General features: G+C 44.2%; 4 protein-coding genes across 5 annotated transcripts; 1 reads left to right on the top strand and 3 right to left on the bottom strand.

Moving 5' to 3' along the window:
- Window positions 1-1198: 1198 nt before the first annotated feature.
- LOC133889064 (uncharacterized) lies at window positions 1199-5854 on the bottom strand. Its single transcript, XM_062329511.1, has 13 exons — window positions 5644-5854; window positions 5124-5189; window positions 4927-4998; window positions 4429-4530; window positions 4234-4320; window positions 3887-3952; window positions 3735-3818; window positions 3514-3654; window positions 2366-2400; window positions 2203-2258; window positions 2028-2128; window positions 1733-1818; window positions 1199-1558 (listed from the first exon to the last, which is right to left on the bottom strand). The coding sequence occupies exons 1-13, from the start codon at window positions 5785-5787 to the stop codon at window positions 1342-1344; spliced, it is 1257 nt and encodes a 418-aa protein (XP_062185495.1). The 5' UTR covers window positions 5788-5854; the 3' UTR covers window positions 1199-1341.
- Window positions 5855-6604: 750 nt separating this feature from the next.
- LOC133888553 (golgin candidate 2-like) lies at window positions 6605-10920 on the top strand. Of its 2 annotated transcripts, none has more exons than XM_062328835.1 (10): window positions 6605-6787; window positions 6880-7440; window positions 7912-8022; window positions 8177-8236; window positions 8707-8764; window positions 9056-9111; window positions 9202-9294; window positions 9747-9872; window positions 10280-10327; window positions 10412-10920. In XM_062328835.1, the coding sequence occupies exons 1-10, from the start codon at window positions 6734-6736 to the stop codon at window positions 10760-10762; spliced, it is 1518 nt and encodes a 505-aa protein (XP_062184819.1). In that variant the 5' UTR covers window positions 6605-6733; the 3' UTR covers window positions 10763-10920. The 2 variants fall into 2 exon arrangements, with proteins under 2 accessions (XP_062184819.1, XP_062184820.1); XM_062328836.1 differs by having other exon boundaries at window positions 10416-10619.
- A 159-nt stretch (window positions 10921-11079) lies between these two features.
- On the bottom strand, window positions 11080-12333 carry LOC133889615 (uncharacterized). Its single transcript, XM_062330068.1, has one exon. The coding sequence runs from the start codon at window positions 12331-12333 to the stop codon at window positions 11080-11082; it is 1254 nt and encodes a 417-aa protein (XP_062186052.1).
- A 2253-nt stretch (window positions 12334-14586) lies between these two features.
- On the bottom strand, window positions 14587-15795 carry LOC133889614 (uncharacterized). Its single transcript, XM_062330067.1, has one exon. It carries the CDS (start codon window positions 15793-15795, stop codon window positions 14587-14589), a length of 1209 nt encoding a protein of 402 aa, XP_062186051.1.
- Between the last annotated feature and the right edge of the window lie 1322 nt (window positions 15796-17117).

The raw sequence follows: 17117 nt of genomic DNA, 5'->3' as shown, positions 1-17117 counted from the left end.
TGAAAAACCGAATCGCGCCGACACGTGACCTTGCCCCACTGCCACCGTAGGGGGCGAAGTCAGAGACTTGGAAGAAGAGCCACCGAAAGTACCGAAGGAACTGAAGGGGATGTACACGGACGCCGAGGACGCAGGGAGGACGCCGACCGCCCAACGAACACCACGCACACGGCCGCCAGAGGACGAGGAAGGAGGCGACGGCGGTGGAATGCATTCAGATTGGCAACCCGCGCCTTGAGAACGACCGCCTGCCACAAAAGTGATTCTCCACGCCAGAGCAGACAGAGGCAACAACGTGAACTGTGGCCCTCGGGGCAAACCATCATAGCCCATACCACTGGCGAACCCCCCGTCGGAGTCCCTCTCACCATCCTCAGAAGGCAACGAATCATCGCCACTCGAGGAAGAAGGAACACGAAACTCAGCAAGCGAGACGACGCGGATGGAGACGTTGTACCGTAGGGTTCTGGTCTCCATGAGATACGTCGGAAGATTGTCCGAGGACTGCAGCATAGGCTCTGCCACCTCCATCACAACATCGCGAGGGAAGCCCTGATGCTGGTCACACCAAGCGACAACACGCAAGTCCGCAAGGTCAGGCCGCTCCGCTAAGGTGGGTGCGCCGTCAAGCCTCTCAACCCAACAATGGCCACCTAGCAGCTGTTGAGCAGTGTGCACGGACCATGTGTGGGGCGGAACGCCACGCAGAGAGACAACCACGTGGAAGGCCAGCACATTCCCGGCCGTGTAAGCCATTCTAGTCCATGGTCGGAAAAACCAGCGACCCTCTGAGCCTATATTATTTGAAGATGGACAAAATCATTATATATATATATTTCGTTATTGATGATTACGTCATCAGAAATTTTTGACTTAATGAAGGAGAGAGATAGAAGCATATATTATTTCCCGAAACTTCCTCTGACAGTAGAGTTAGAGTAAGCTGTTCACATGTACACTGCGTAACCAACTACTCTACTGTCCTGCAGTCGTAATCTGCTCCATCTCCGTGCAATCCGAAAGCTCAGATGTCGCTTCTTGTCCAATCGACGTTCCCAATCCCAACCACCGGGGTGGTTTCTGATTGCCGCACGACTGATCCAACTGCAGGATGCCGATCACGCTTTCATTGCTTACACAGAAGGAGCATTGACTTTCAGATTCTTTAGAAAGAATTTAGGAAGCATCGCTGCTCGTATGGACAAGCATATGCTGATGCGCTCACCTTAAACAAAAAATCCTATGACAAAGCATATACCTTATTGTGTTTCCATATACCTTTACTGTATGCGAGAGGAATTAAATAGAAAAAGAGAAAAATAGAAAGGGGATCGATCCCAACTAAACTCCTCTCAAGCAAAAGATCCATCTATCCGCAACATGGAAATCGATGCTTGGAGTCCAGCTCCTAATTCCTTCGACATGGCTCTCTCGGAAGGCGCTCCCAAATCTTCGGGATGGCCGGCTTGGCTTGCGGGTCTGCACGCGAGGACAACGTCGATGGTACTGGCGGCGCTGCGCGCGACTCCGAGCCGGCGACGACGGGCCGCAGCGAGGCCTATTAAGAATATAACATTCTTGTTAAAAGATTCATCAATATAACATCTTCCCTCTAGTCCAAAACCTTGTTGGGTAATGGAACTTCTAAAAGTAAAAAAATAAAGATCTAGGAAGCTGTTAACTAGCACATTAAGAATATCTAAAAAACAACAAACAACAAAAAATATTTTACCTGCAGTCTGAAACATCAAATGAACTTGCAATAAATCTTTGCTTAGCCACGATAATCACTTTTGGTGAACTAAAGAAATCCAAGCACTGTGAAGATATTTTACCATATCATATGTGAAAAAGCAAAAATCAACTAGTAGCTTCTGGTAACAAGATTCAAACATTATTACGAATTTGCAACAACCATCTAAAGTACAAAAATAAGCACACTGCAAAGTGACGACAGTAACTTATATTGTGGCTACTCTTAAACAAGGTATTTTCTTTTCTGGGTGGAAGATGGCAATTGTTCTAACCTCACGAACAGATCCATATTCTCCAGAGCTAAGAAAAGGATTGTAAAAGTCCTCCTGTGTGCAGAGCTCAATCTCAATCAGCAACTTAAGGGATGGCAAAACTGAACAGCAAAATATGTCATGCTCTGAAAGAAATAGGTAGCGAGACATAACAACAATCATTAACTATCCTTACTGCTTGAGATGATTTTGTCCGTCTTGTCTACTAAATATAGTTGTCCAGCAGAGAGGCTACAAAATCAGAAAGTTTTAGTTGTTGAAAACTTAAATAGAATAATAGCTTCATGTCATTTTTTTAAAAATAACTTGAGAACTCTCAGGATGGTAATTAGGCATACCCGCTTTGAATTAAGTCTACCAAATATTCAAAACCCTGCAAGAAGACATTAAGGAAATGCTGTGATTCTTTAACATATCTTACAAAGGAAATCAAATTCATGAAACAAGTTGTAAAAAATTACTGTGCATAACAAACTCAACTACTAGTCAGTAACCGATTGCTCTTAAAGGATCGCCAAACAGGGAATGGTTAGCTAGCAGTGTTGTAAATGGCAATCTTATTAACCATCCATGTGTGATCATAACTTCACTGCATTTGGTCTACTAATTTAGCATAGTCCATAAACTAATAAACAGCATGCAAAGTAGCCAAAGTAATCCTACGGTGCGATAAGTCTTGTGTTGCTGCACGTGTGAGAGTAAAAATTTTACCTACTTAACTTAACTTACATAAAGCTGCTTATAAGTTATTCCATGTCTTCACACATCAAGGCTCACATAGAAAACTAGAAAAGACAAAAGAATACAGTAAACTACTGCACAATCCTTGTAGAGAGTCCAGGCAATAGGCAAACTAGCCATTCAATGAACAGATTAAAAACGTACCCATGTAAGGATGTTCAACTCCTGTTTTTGGTTTAATCTGAAGTTTATTAATAGGCCAATTTTGAATATCTTAGCATTTGCCAACGCAAACTTCTATGTCAGACTCATGTAATCATTCTTCCAAGACAGAGATTCATCTTTCTTCATGGAAAATGCCTTGGAAATTTCAACCAAGAAGAACAGTACAAATAGAATCCCCAAGGTAATGACATCAATAGCCTGACACAGCTATGAAGAATTTAAATGTGCATTTTTATGTGTTGGAAGAAAAATACAGATTTTCACAAGAAAAGTTAAAGCTGGTATGGTTTTATTTGATATAATTTTCAGAGATGAAAAGCATACAAATATTTTACAGGCACAGCTGAGGTAAACTCAGCACGTGTGATGTCTTTATTCATCAACTACAACAAAACCTTTTTTTTCTTCGAATATGGGCTGAGCGAAGTCCCACTAATGAATGACAAGATAACCAAAAGAATTAAATGAGACCAAAGCCAACATCAGCATCTAGAACAAGAGATGTGCATTTACAAGTTCATAATAACAAAAATGTGATCATAAAATAGATAATGTAAGCTGATAATGGAGAAAAACGTACATCAAAAGTAGACCACTGTGCATCAAACATCAGGGCAGAACCAAGACTTCCATAAGCTTCCTTAGCCTTTTCGATACATTGCCTAAGATGTTTAACTTCACTTCTGCGTTCAGCGTCATCCTGGATTTCTAAAACATGCTCCTGTGCGTAAACCTATTAGTTTCAATATCCACACAGAAAAGAACGAAACATACTATAAACAAGTGGACTGAGATAGTTACCAAGTAACTGAAAATGAAAGCTCGGTAGAAACAATTTCCATCTCTGGCAGCTCTTCTAAAGAATTCATACTTTTCACTGAGAAGCTGTGGGAATATTTTCAAGTTAGCAGGACTGGATCTAACAGTATAAAATACACCATAAATGAACACACCGTGATCTTTTGCCAGAAGATATCATATCCTCTGTCAAAGTCTGGAAACAAAGCCGTAAGAAGTTCCTATAATACAAATAAAATCACAATTAAAGCTTTAAGGCTCACATATTTACACCTTCCACTACTCTAGGGAAATATCTAGTCCCAGGAGATTAAAAAGGTTTTATGAGGTGCTGCTGATGAGAAGCACCTGATTTTTTTAAATGCATATTATAGAAACAGTGCCGACAGGAAGCACATGAACTCTGCTCATACCACTGTTTGATCTAATTGAGAAGTTGAAAGAACTCAGGAGAAATAATTATGCAACCTAATTAACCAAGAGGGAGTGGCAGAGTTCACACCTTATCCCCCATCTCTGTAGCAGAATCACTGCAGTTATCACCATTATCACTCAACAAATCTAGTGATATCTGAGAGAGTTCATGGCCCTATCACGGTTTGAATATGAATGAACACAGGAAAAAATTAGCTCCAAAATTGCAAATTAGGCAAGTGAACAAGTTTAAAAATAAGAGAGGGGGATAACATATTCATACAAGAAATAGGTCACCAATATTGTGGTCCCAGTAAATTTTGTAGTCGTCGTAGTTCTCATAATCCATCCTCTCTTTTCTCTGCTCCTCTTCCCTTACTTTTTCCTGTAATCCACAGTATTAGAATCACATGATCTAGATCTTGAAGTAATACTTCTAAGCATTTTCCCAAAACTTAGCAGCATGCCATGCCAACCAAAAATGCCATTTCGATCAGAACAATGAATCGACTACGATAATCAATAGACAAGGGGAATGATCATAATGCTAAACTGGCACGCTACTGCCAGGACGAAGTAACAAGGTGTAGGCCACCAGGTAAATAAAAAACTATTTGAACAAGCCCCATCAAAGTATGCAAGGGCAGGCTAATGCGACGGGGGAAGTATAGCACATGAACTTGTGCTCATGCCACTGTTTGATCTGATTGAACAGTCGAAATAACTCAGGAGAAATAGTTATGCAAAGTGATTTCGTTGAAAGGGAGTAGAAGAGAAAAACCTTATGTCCCAGCCTTTTCCCAGCAGAATCACCACTGTTATCACCATTCTCACCCCACATATCTGGTGATATCTGTGAGAGTTGGCATCATAGTTTCAATATGAACAAAACACAGGGAAAAAAAGATTCAAAATTGCGGATTAGGCAAGTCTAGACAACGAGTTTAAAACTATGAGAAGGGACCAGGATATTCATACCTGATATTCTGAGTAGTTCTCATAGTAAAACTTATTTTTTCTTCGCTCCCGTTCCCTTGCTTCTTCCTGTAATCCTCAGTATTAAACCACATAGAACCAAGAATCCAGAAGAAAAAAAAAAGCACTTCACCAAAAGCTACCAAGAATCAATAAGGCACAAGAAAACGACACAACGAGCAATTCAAGGCTCGAGGTTAAAGAAAGAAGTACCCCTTTTCTTGCCTATCCTAGCCAATGCAACCCGCCGTAAATCAAGAACTTTCTGAACGAGACCCATCAAAGTGTGCAAGGGCAAGCTAATGCGACGGGGAAGTATAGCAAAGCAGCAATGAAATCCCAGAAAGAAATGGAAGAAGAATTAAGAAACCTTACAAATACAACAACCCACCAGTTCAACAGCTCGGTGATGCAACGATCACCGGAAAACCAAACAATGTCAGGGAAAAGGCTTCGCCCAAGACGGCCATAACAAGAAGGTGGAGAGGAGTGTCGCGGTTTAGAAGTTGGAAATCGCCCTAACCTCATCAGTAGTTGATGCTGATGACCGCACCGACAGCGACACCGGCGACTGCGACTGCGGCCGCGGCGGCGATGGCGGCGGAGTTGCGCCACCGTCCTGAGAGCTCCCCGCATCGGGGTTGGGGGCGTTCTCCCCACGACACATGTCTTTCTTCTGGACCCTTTTACCCCTCTTCTGAGGTGATCTCACGATGCGACCCCTCGCTTTGTGAGAATTTCTTCGTGCGGGTGTTTTTCTGGGCTGGGGAGTACGACTTTTATAGCTTGAGGGGTGGACCGGAAACTTTATAAGCGTGAGGGGTTCTTTGGAGCAACTCATCACCGTCTAAATCAGATCCAACGGTGGCTACGCACATCCTGTGGCCAAGCAACCCCTTTGTCGTTGGCCGGCTGCAGGGATGGCAATGGCCACGGATCAGGAAAAAAATTTGGTATATCCGATACCGAGTCTATCGATGAACCTCGGTTGAAAAAAATGTAATATGTTTATTAATATTTTTTAAAATTTGATTTAAATTTATTAGAATTTTGGCTCAGCGTATTTGATATATCCAATAAATCATATTTACTAGTGTCTTTTGATAAATTTTATTTACGGTGAAAAAAACCTGACACATATTATCCATATGTCTACGGGTAAAAACCGTAATGTGGGTAAATATGGATGGTATTATTTACCTATAGATCTAGGTGCGTGTTTATATCTAAATCCAACTGGCACACATATATAGACATAAAAAAAAGATTACCCGTGTTTACTTTACCCTGTACCTACCCCCAAGCATTACCAGATGTGGTCAAATACATCTACGTTATTTTATTTTTGTTTTATTCTTTACTCTCGATTTCTTGCTATCCTAATTTTTCTAAACACAATTAATAACTAATACAACTTTAATAGATGCTTCTATATTCCTTAAGTATGAATATGAGACGTAATATTTGAAGAGGTGATCGTCGAAGACGTATGAGGTGCAACCCGCGGCAGTTGGGCGGGGGCGGCCCATAGCGTCGGTCATCGACCAGCCCCTGGCGCGGCCTCCATCCAATTCCGACGCGTTGCGCGGCGCCTCCGCTCGCCAGGCCGCGCCATGGCGGGGTGGATCTCCTCCAAGCTCAAAGCCGCCGAGACCCTCCTCCACCAAGCAAGCCCGCCTGTCCTTCCTCCCTCGCCGCCCCATCCCCTCCTCACTCCAGCTCTTCTGACTCTTCACTCCTCTTGCGTTTCCCTCTCCAGATCGACCAGCAGGCGGCGGAGTCCCTCGGCAAGTCCTCCTCCGCCTCTGACCTCGCCGCGCTCCAGCCCTCCTCTGACCCGCTCCTCGACGTGCCCCAGCGCAGGCCGCCGCCTGCCGGCCCTCCTCCCTCCCTCGGCCTCCGCTTCGTCGTGAAGCACCCCTCCCCATCTCAACCTCCGCCATCCCCCGGCCCCCGCCGCTCCGCGTCCGCGGCGGCGGTGCTCTCGGTGCAGGATCAAGCCGGTGGTGGGCCGGTGGGGGTGGTGACCGAGGCGAGGGCGGAGGGAGATCGGAAGGATCGCGAGGACGAGAAGGGCGGCGCGTCCGAGAGTGGGAGCGGGAGTGACGAGGACTCGGATGGGTCGGGGAGCGACGATTCGGAGGATTCGGAGGAGGAGAGGCGGAGGGAGGAGGAGAGGAGACAACGGCGGGTTGAGCGGCTTGCGGCTATAGCTGCGCGTGCGATCGCCGAGCGAGAGGAGGCCGTTGCGAGGCTCGAGGGGGAGAAGGCCGGGCTTGAGAAGTTACTCGCCGAGCGTGAGAAGGAGCAGGCGCAGGAGGTGAGGCTGGTTCATCTCATGGTGATTTTACGAATTTGCTTGTGTAGTTTGAGAGGTTGCTCAATATGATGAGACACTTTGTGCCGCTGTGAGCAGAGTGAGATATTGCTCGTATAACTTCGCATAATGTTAACTCTTCGTTGGTGGTTTACTGGTTCACATGACATTTGGGTTAGTACATCATTGCGTGTTTTTTGTTTGTTATGTGGGATACATTCTGCTTAGGATGGGTGATCTAGCTACACTGCATTTGAGCACAAATCGTACAGCTCGATATTTCACTGGTCATGGAACTGTATGTTGATCTGAACAATGTAGTCCACAACTGTTTCTTGTATCTATAAGGCAGAGTCGACTGCTCAGTGTTCATATGCAAAAGCATTTCTATTTCATCTTATATAAGTTATCCTGGTGAGATTAAATTTCAGAAAGTGATGATTCCTTATCAGCATTTCGTTCAACATTTTTCAGGCTTCAGAGCTGCAGACTAGTATGATTGAAACCATGGAAGCAATGGAGGTAGAGAAACAGCGACATCACAGCACTAGAATGGAAGCCCTTGCACGGCTGGCTAGACTTGAGGTATCTCCCTGTTTACAAACTCTGCTCCCCTTGCCATCCTTTATGTCTTGCTTTGCAAATAGTGCAATATATATAGCCCTTGACTTTTGTGGCAGACAATGTTTTTGTCTCAACTCCCAAGTCTTAGCGATGCTCTTACCAAAGATTTTCACAGGTTACGAACGCAGAGCTTTCGAAGTTGCTTGCCAGGGAACAATGGAATCTGGAAGTTCAAGTATGTTTTCTTTCCCTTTCCTGTTTGTTTCTTTAGGTCAGTTGTTCACTGTATAGTTACTATTTGTGGTCTTGTGGATTGTTGTTTTTAGGCTTAAGCAAGAAGGAAAAAATATGTAGATAGCCCTGTTGTATGGTAACGATAGTTGTGGGGGGCAAACCATAGATGTAACTGTGCGTGACTAGATGAACATTGAATTGTTTTATGCATTTATCTTAGATTTGGAGAATGCTGGCACTTGGTACCTACACCATGCATTATACTCATGACAACATCTGTTCTATTTCCTAAATTTTACCATTAATTGGGATTTAGTTGAGACAGTCTGGAATGGAATTAATGGGTTAGCCTAAAATGGCCATACCCTGCAGCTTTTGTTTGCTTTCCTGTTGCTGGATGGGGTTCATACTTCATAAATGCTGCACAGGTAATGAAATTTGAAAATAAACTTGTTCGTGGTATTTGACTAGGTTGATCAAGTGGCCCAACTTCGAGATGAGGTTGAATTGAAGACATTTGCTCAAGATAGTAAGTTGACCATGACTTTCTTTTCGGGGGCCCTCTTTTTTTAAACTTTACAGTGACATTTAAGCACTCTTTTGAGACGGATATATATAAAGACTCTTATTTCATTGTTAGGCCAATGCTATATTACTATATTATGCTGCCTCACTTTTATTTTGTTGGGCTCACTTAAGTATGAGATTTTTTTTTTTTGTATTGTTGAACTGGCTTAAGTATGGCGTGTCATTCTTTTTTGCCTCAACATCTTGCACTTGTTTTTCAGTATGTGACCCCTTTTTATCATTCCATGAACAGAATATAAAAGAAAGATAGCAAAGATACAGAAGATAAATGCTCCTCTGGTTGATGAAGTAAGCAATGCCTTTCAGTTAGAACAATTTAATTTAAGAAAATTTCTCTTTGCCCTACCTATTTGGAACTTGACTGAACTTTTTGTCTAGATAGAATCCTTGAGAAAGTTCAAGCTGCACGAAGAAATTATTGATGCAGAATACACTCTGACATGTGATAGAATTGTCAGCTTGAAGGACAAGGTAGGTTCTCCTGAGTATAATTATAGCCATTAGTTCATTTATGTTAAATGTTATCTTGATTCAGGAATTCCTTTATAATTATATGCGCAGTTGGATCTTATCAGTACTTCTCTGGCATATATTTGTGGTTTATTGATCTTCCCTTAGTGTTTTAGGCAATATAACTCTTCTGTGCTACTCTTCTGTGCTACACAGCATAGAACTGAGCCTCAATTGGGTCACTGTTTTTTGCCCCATTTTGTTTAGTCTGGGACAAACATGTCATTATCTTATTTCATTATTGCCTTTGCACAATGCACATATGTTTCTTCTATGCACTATATCATTGATGAAATGGATAGGGAAATAAAGTGCAACATGTAAGTAAGACAGTTGAGTATTTTACATTCTGTGCTGCAACAAATAGTCATGTTAACCAATTATCCTGACTGAGATCCCGTTTTTATTCATAGGCAAGGAAGATTGAAGAAAACATTGAGCTGACTAGAAGAGATACAATGCATCCTACGGAGGTGGAAATTGAACTCAAGAAGAGGCTTGATCAACTAACCGATCGGTTAATTCAGAAACAAATGCAGGTTAGCCCCTTATGTGTGCTCAGTTGTTTCATCACATCCTGTGTTAAATTTCGTTTTATATCATGTCTTGGGACTTTGTTACCTGCTTTTTGGATCAGCATGGCTCTTTACAGCACAAACATGGTTGAGTTATTTTGCTGGGATAGAATTTGGATTGCCTTATTTTTCTACTACCAAGAACTGGCGATATTCCCTTACCTCCTTCATTGGTATTATCAATCTAGCTAGGGAACTTATGAACTCCCTGTGATCAGTAACAAAGAATTATCCAGAACAGAAAAACTGATTGCCATCTGAGAGTAAATGCTGTTATTCACATGGTGAAACTTTTCGTTGCTATATGCTCGCTACAATATGCTGTATGCCTATGATGCGACAAGATACAAATGTTCTCTTTTTCTTTTCAGGTTGAGTCTCTATCATCAGAGAAGGCAGCTTTTTCGATGAGAATCGAGGTTTGTCTATGTAGTCCCACTGTATTCAATTCAGCATAGAAAATATGTTAGCACAAGGGGAATAATATTGTCCATCATCTATAGGCAGTTTCGAGATTGCTCGACAATAATGCCTCATCGCTGGGTTCTTGGAGCTCATCATCAAGAATAGATATTGAAGCTGGTGCATGGCAAGAATCAAATTCGCCAAGGCTGCACGACAGGATACGGGCTGGACAGCAGCAACTGGGATCCGCAATCCGACAGCTCGATTCCATATTCTCAGCTGGGCATATCTTCTTGAGGCGGAATCCAAAGGCGCAGGTCTGGGCCTTGGTGTACCTAGTATCCTTCCACTTATGGGTACTATACATACTGACATCACACCCAACGGTATCAGAGACTCGCTCTGGCGCTGTTTTTTCTTTGGAGTCAATAAACAAGACTAGTATTTGATCTTATTTCTGATCTTAATTACTGCTCTCTTTTTTTCTTTTTCGGTTGAGTAAAGTGCGGGTGTCTTTTCTTGTTCGCACTAATTTAAGTATAGGAGTTTTAACTCTGAACATCCATCGAAATGTTGAGATTATATCACATTTTATTTTCATGGACAATTGGGTGCAGTTTTTTCTTTTTGTTCCCATTTCGCAATCAGAAATTAAAAGGAAAAAAAACAACCAGAACGATTTCATACATGAAGTTGGAATTGCTTCTGGAGGTACATTTATCCACGCCACTTGATACGTTCCGTCTGAATTTTCATAAAGTTGTAGCTAAAGATTAAAAGTTTGCTTGCTCCCGCTCTGTTTTACGGGCATCTGTCCTTCCAAGCGGGCAGTTGGCCGGAACCACATCGGCGACTGCAACGGACCACCCACGACGGGATACACGAGCGGCTCAAAGCCGCAAACAGATCCCTGCTCTAGATTAAAGACGACTGCGTCGTAGCCGGACATGTCCGCGACGTAGACGCAGTTGGCCTTGAGATACTTGGACCCGCGTGGCACGGAGACGTAGAACGGGTAGCTCGCCCCCACGCTCGCCCCCAAGAAGAGCGCGTGGTCGCCGCCGAGGTCCGAGACGCGCCGCCACGCGCCGATGTCAGTGTCTAGCTCGTGGAGCAAAATGCCGTACGCGTCGAAGTTGAGCTGTTCGGTGTAGATCAGCCTCGTGATGTCCTTGCCGCTGATTCTGCCGCCATACGTGAGAACCAGCAGAAGCTGGCCGCTACTCGACGGGGCTAGGTTGAACCTGTACCGCCCACGCAAGTGGGTGAGCTGAATCTCCGGTGCACGCACCACTGCTGGATCTTTAGTTTCACTGTCCATGTCCCAAACATAGATCCTCCCGTATCGGCTCACAGCGAACAACTTTCCCTTGTGGAAAATGGCATCCTTGTAAATCATGTATCCTTCGATGTGGTTCTCCAATGTCGTCCAGCACTCGTCTCCGGCCGCCGTGAACGCCAAAAAAGCATAGCTAAATCGTGCAACGGCCAAGTAGCCGTTCCGGTGCGCCGGTGTCTGGCACAATATGACTTGCTGGAAACGGTAAACGGACCTTGGTTCCACAAGGAGGTCGAGCTTGTCCACTTCCGCTCCCGGGATGGTGTTGAAGGAGGGTAGGCGGATCCGGTCGCCGGTGACAGGGTTGACAAGCTCGAGGTTGAACCTCGTGTCCATAGTCACGAGCCAGTCGTCCTTGCCGCCGACCCAGCATTTGCACCTCAACCCCTCGGCCTCACCGCGGAAGGATTTGCCAGTGGACACATCGTGGAGCCCGAATGTGCCCGTTTTAATGTCGTTAATGCGGTAGCGGTAGCCGTAGCCGTCCAGGCCAGACGTGAGCAACGTGGGGGCGCCCGACCGCAGGAGACGTGGTGTCTCCTTGCATGCGGCGGCCCAGGACTTGCAGACAGCCGGGAAGCAGAGGACGCTGAAGGCGTCGAGGCGGTCCACAACGAGACCACACAGCTCCGGCGGGAGATCGGCCCATGGGACGGTCCTGTCGATCGAGGTCAGCGGCATTGTCGTCGATATATGCCGACTGCAATCACGAGTTCACGGCGAGATCGAGACCAACTGCTTCTTGGACGCATGTCGCTGCTCTTGTGATCGCTGCGTGCGCCTTATATAACGCGCCTCTGAAAGCCTCTTCCGACTAGTAGTAGTAATCGGTCACGTAAGCGCCGCTTCATCTAGCGTATCACGCACTCCGGTAGTTCGAGTACAAGTTCGGCTCGGACATGCAAAAGTGTATATCGCTGTGATCCGCTGTAGCCGGCCGGAGGCATCGATCGCGGTGATCGGCACCTTTGCTGGCCGCGGGCTTGACATCGTACGTCCGGCGGGAGCATTCTAGCGCGTCGTGCGTGCGCGTGTATGCCCGACGCGGCCCATCTGTCCGCCGCTGCGCGCAGTGCACGCACGCGCCCAGTGATGTGCTTCCTGTGGGCTGGACCATTGCTTCCCGTCTCCTACTCTGAGCCTGTGAACGTGTGAACGTGTTGCTCCTGCACACGGACACACGGTTATTGCCTGCAGCTAGTAATAGGCGACCATGCTTGTTTCTGAACTACTACCATGCATCTTAATATGTTGTATGCTTGCGATGTGACGAGGTTCGAACATTCATTTTCTTTTTTCCAGCTTGAGTCCTTCCATTGTCCATCTCCAGCCAGTTTCTAGATGTTACCAATAACAGCTCATCAAATGGCTTCTTCCGTTCTTCGAGCTCATCATCAAAGATTGATATTGAAGCTGGTGCCTGGCAAGAATCATATTTGCTAAGGCTGCGCGACAGCATAGGCTGCGGGCTGGACAACAGCAATTGTATTCGCAATTGGTTCCATCAAGTTTGGTACTGTACATCGGTATAACTCCACTTTTGGGAGCCGTACAATTGTACATATATACTAACATCACACCTAACAGGCCAACAGTATTAGAAACTAGGCTTGGTGCTTAATTTTCTTTAGAGTGAATAAATTAACATGACTAGTATACATTTTATTTCTACTCAATTGGTGAAATAACGGAAGATTTTATCTACTGCACTAATTCAAGTATAGAAGTTTGAATTCCCATCAATTTATTTCTGGGAAAAAGGAATTTTATTTAATTCCCGACTTAAAAAAAAACTGGTATACTCGGTTCACATCACACACAAACAGAAAATAACTGAAAAGCACACGCCATGGTATCAACCATAAACGAGGCAAATCAAACCTCACCAGCAGAACTTTATCTGCTGTTCTGAAAAAACAGAATTTTATCTGCTACACAAGCATAAACTTTCATAAAAGTGAGATTTTCTACTACAGAACCGTCAAAGATTATGAAAACCAATACATACAATTATTTAGATATAGATTGGTGCATACCCTTCAGATATCTTGATTCACAATGCCGAAATAATGGGGGAATGGTTCACGGGAGATGGAGCTAAACAAAAGAAAAATATTGTAGTCAGGGCGACTGCTCTGCTCTATGTTGAGCTATATATGCCGAAATGATATTGCTTTTGACAAACATAAATACTCAACTTTTATGTAGGTTATATTCAAGGGAGTTTATTGGTTGTGACACTTGGCAGTTGGCATTGCAATAAAAGAAGGAAGAAAGGAGATATATAAGGCGTGCCGAGCATCGAAGGTAATGGTCGTGGAATTATTTGCCTAACATAGCTGGGGGGTTTATTACTAATAGGATATGTGTTGCTTGAATTTCAAACATTATGTGGCATTGTGTGGCATATGATGTAATAAGATACAATGGTGTATGTATCGAGCGACGCAAAAGGCCGGAATATTTTTATGCACATATCTTGCAGAAAATATTATCTATCGGAAATTTGTACTTTATCACACGGTAATTTTATTGATAATTGGTTTATTTGTAAACTAACGAAGATGAAGTTGCCTTAATTTGCAAAAAAAAAAAAGATACAAACTATAAAGGCACTTTTTGCTATCTAGGAGTAAGCTCTTCAACAAGCACTTAGGGTCTGTTTGATAGGGTTTTCAGATCAGCTTCTTGACTGGAATCAGGGGAGCTCTATTAAATAGTAGCTTTTAACTCTCTGAGTGGAATCCATGGGAATAATTCTCTAAAATAAACTAGAAGCTGGTAAGCTAAAAAAATAACTTCTCCTGATTTACTTCCTCTGCAGAATAACTTCCTCTGTATATTTTATTCTAAAGAATTACCAAAGAACCACTTTCAACAAAATCACTCTTTACAAAAAATTTAAATCAGAAAATTTTTTACTACACAGACCCTTTATCTTTCCAAGTAATAGGCAGTTGGCCGAAACCACATCGGCGTCTGCAACGCGGTAGAGTCTCCGGGATACACGAGCGGCTCAAAGCTGTAGTCCCCTCCCCGCTCCAGATCAAAGACGGCCGCGTCACAGCTTGTCATGTCCGCGACGTAGACGCAGTTTGCCTTGAGATCTTTAGACCCTGGCGGCACGGTGACGTAGAACGGGTAGCTCGCCCCCAAGAAGAGCGAGCGCTCGCCACCGAGGCCAGAGACGTGCCGCCACGTGCGGTTGTAGGCATCAAGCTCGTGAAGTGAAATGCGCCGCGCGTGGAAGATGCCCTGTTCGTTGTAGACCATCCTGCTCATGATGATGCGCCTGTCCCAGATACTTTGGCCGTACATGCAAACCAATATGATCTGGCCGCCGATCGACGTGGCCAAGTTGAACCTGCACTCCAGCGGGTAGCTTATCTGAATCTCTGGTCCCCGTTGCACCACGGGATCTGTAGTTTTGCCGTCCATCTCCCAGAAAAAGATGTCTCCATTTTCGCTCACAGCGACCACCTTTCCCTCGTGGACAATACAGTCCGTATACCTGAGCCGTCCTCCTGTGGGGTTCTTCAACGCTGTCCAACACTCATCTCCAGCCGCCGTGAACGCTAGGAAATTCGGAGAGAATAGAGCGACAGCCAGGTAGCCCTTCCGGTGTGAAGGCGTTTGGCATAAAACGACCCGCTGGATTTGGCAAGAGTGCAATTCGTGTGGGACATGGAGGTGAAATCTGCCCTCCACTTCGACTCCTGGGATGGTGGCGAAGGAGGGCAGGCCGACCCGGGCTCCGGTGATGGGATTCAGTAACTCGGCGTTGCACTCATCGTCTGTGGTCACGAGCCAGTCGTCCTTGCCACCAATCCAGCACCTGCCCCTCAGCCCGTCAGCCTCGGCGCGGAAGGTCTTGCCGGTGGACACGTCGTGGACAGCGAAGATGCCCGCATCGTAGTAGAAAATGTTGTAGGCGTTACCATACTCGTCCAGGCCAGACGTGACCATCGTTGGGGCGCCCGACCGCAGGCGAGGAGACTCCTTGCACACGGCGGCCCAGGACGTGCAGGTGGCAGGGAAGCTGAGGACGCCGAAGGCGTCGAGGCGGTCGACGACGAGGTCGCACAGCTCCGGCAGAAGATCAGCCCATTGGACGGCGGCGGAGTTCTGCGAAGCCGGAGACATAGTCAATATCTCGGGAGCCTGCAATCACGATTCACGACTGTGAGCAACTTCTTGGAGGCCAACGCGGATTTATAAAGCACATCGAATTAAAAGCCTCTTCCGAGTGGGAATCGGGTGGCGAACGTGCCGCTTCTGACATAGTACGTACTCCGGCCCTCCGGGAGTTCAAGTACGAGGCGAGACATGCAATACCTGGGCTGGGCTCGGAACGACGTTTGGAACGGACGAGAAACGCACGGGGTCTCGCTACGTGAAAAATCGATCGAAGAGACATGATTTAATCATTATATATTATATAATATGTCACTTATATAATGTTAGTTAGGACCGGATATAGATTCATCATTAATATTAAGTTATAATTGACAGGTTATAATACTACTCATTTCTGATGATATCGGTAGCGAGTTATAACTATACTTCACTTATGATCTGATTATAAATAATAGGTATCTCCACATCAGTCATAAGTGATGGATCATATTACGACATATCACTTATAATTTAGCATAGGTGATGGATCTTCCTACATAAATAATAAGTGATTGATCATATTATAATATGTCACTTATAAAAAATCATAAGTGACGAATAATATTATGACACGTCACTTATGACTTAGATCTGTTATAAGATCTGACTCGCTACTGTGCGTATCCAGACTAGTCAATACTGTGCGCGTATAGTAGATCAACGATTTTCTCTAGTATTTTTTAAGATTCTCTAATATTTTATTAATTTAAAGTTTGAATTAATGCTAGATCTTTAAAGGTTTGCATCTTCCTATTTGCACCTCATATAATCCATATTTGGTAGATTTGTTATGTTTTGAGTTGTAATTGGCTATTTTGCATCTTTATCTAAAATATTAGTATAAGTGAGTTGTATTTATATTAGTACTAGGTTTGCCTGTTCTATCGTGATGTGCCACATATCTAGTGTGATTGTATGGAATTTCACGTGCTTAACCATAAAATTAAGATAATTGTTAATGAAGAATGAATATTTTTACATTAATTATAGATGACAGACAGAAGTTGAATGTACCTTTAGATCTAGACTTATCCGGAGTACATGAGTAAGGTGGAGCATTTCATGAGTAATGCCTTAGCTGATATGAAAGATCGTGGTAAAACGTCAATATATTGTCTATGTCGCGACCACATGAATGATAAGAAGTTCACGAAATCAAACAATATCCATATACACTTGGTCATACGTGGATTTAAAGAGAATTATACATGTTAGAACAAATATGGCGAGGAAGACCTTAATGAGGGAGAGATGGATTGGGCCCTACATGCCGATAGTGTGGAAGGACT

The sequence above is a fragment of the Phragmites australis genome, chromosome 13 (assembly GCF_958298935.1).
Source record: "Phragmites australis chromosome 13, lpPhrAust1.1, whole genome shotgun sequence".
NCBI lineage: Eukaryota > Viridiplantae > Streptophyta > Magnoliopsida > Poales > Poaceae > Phragmites > Phragmites australis.
This window is presented reverse-complemented; position numbering and strand designations above follow the sequence as displayed.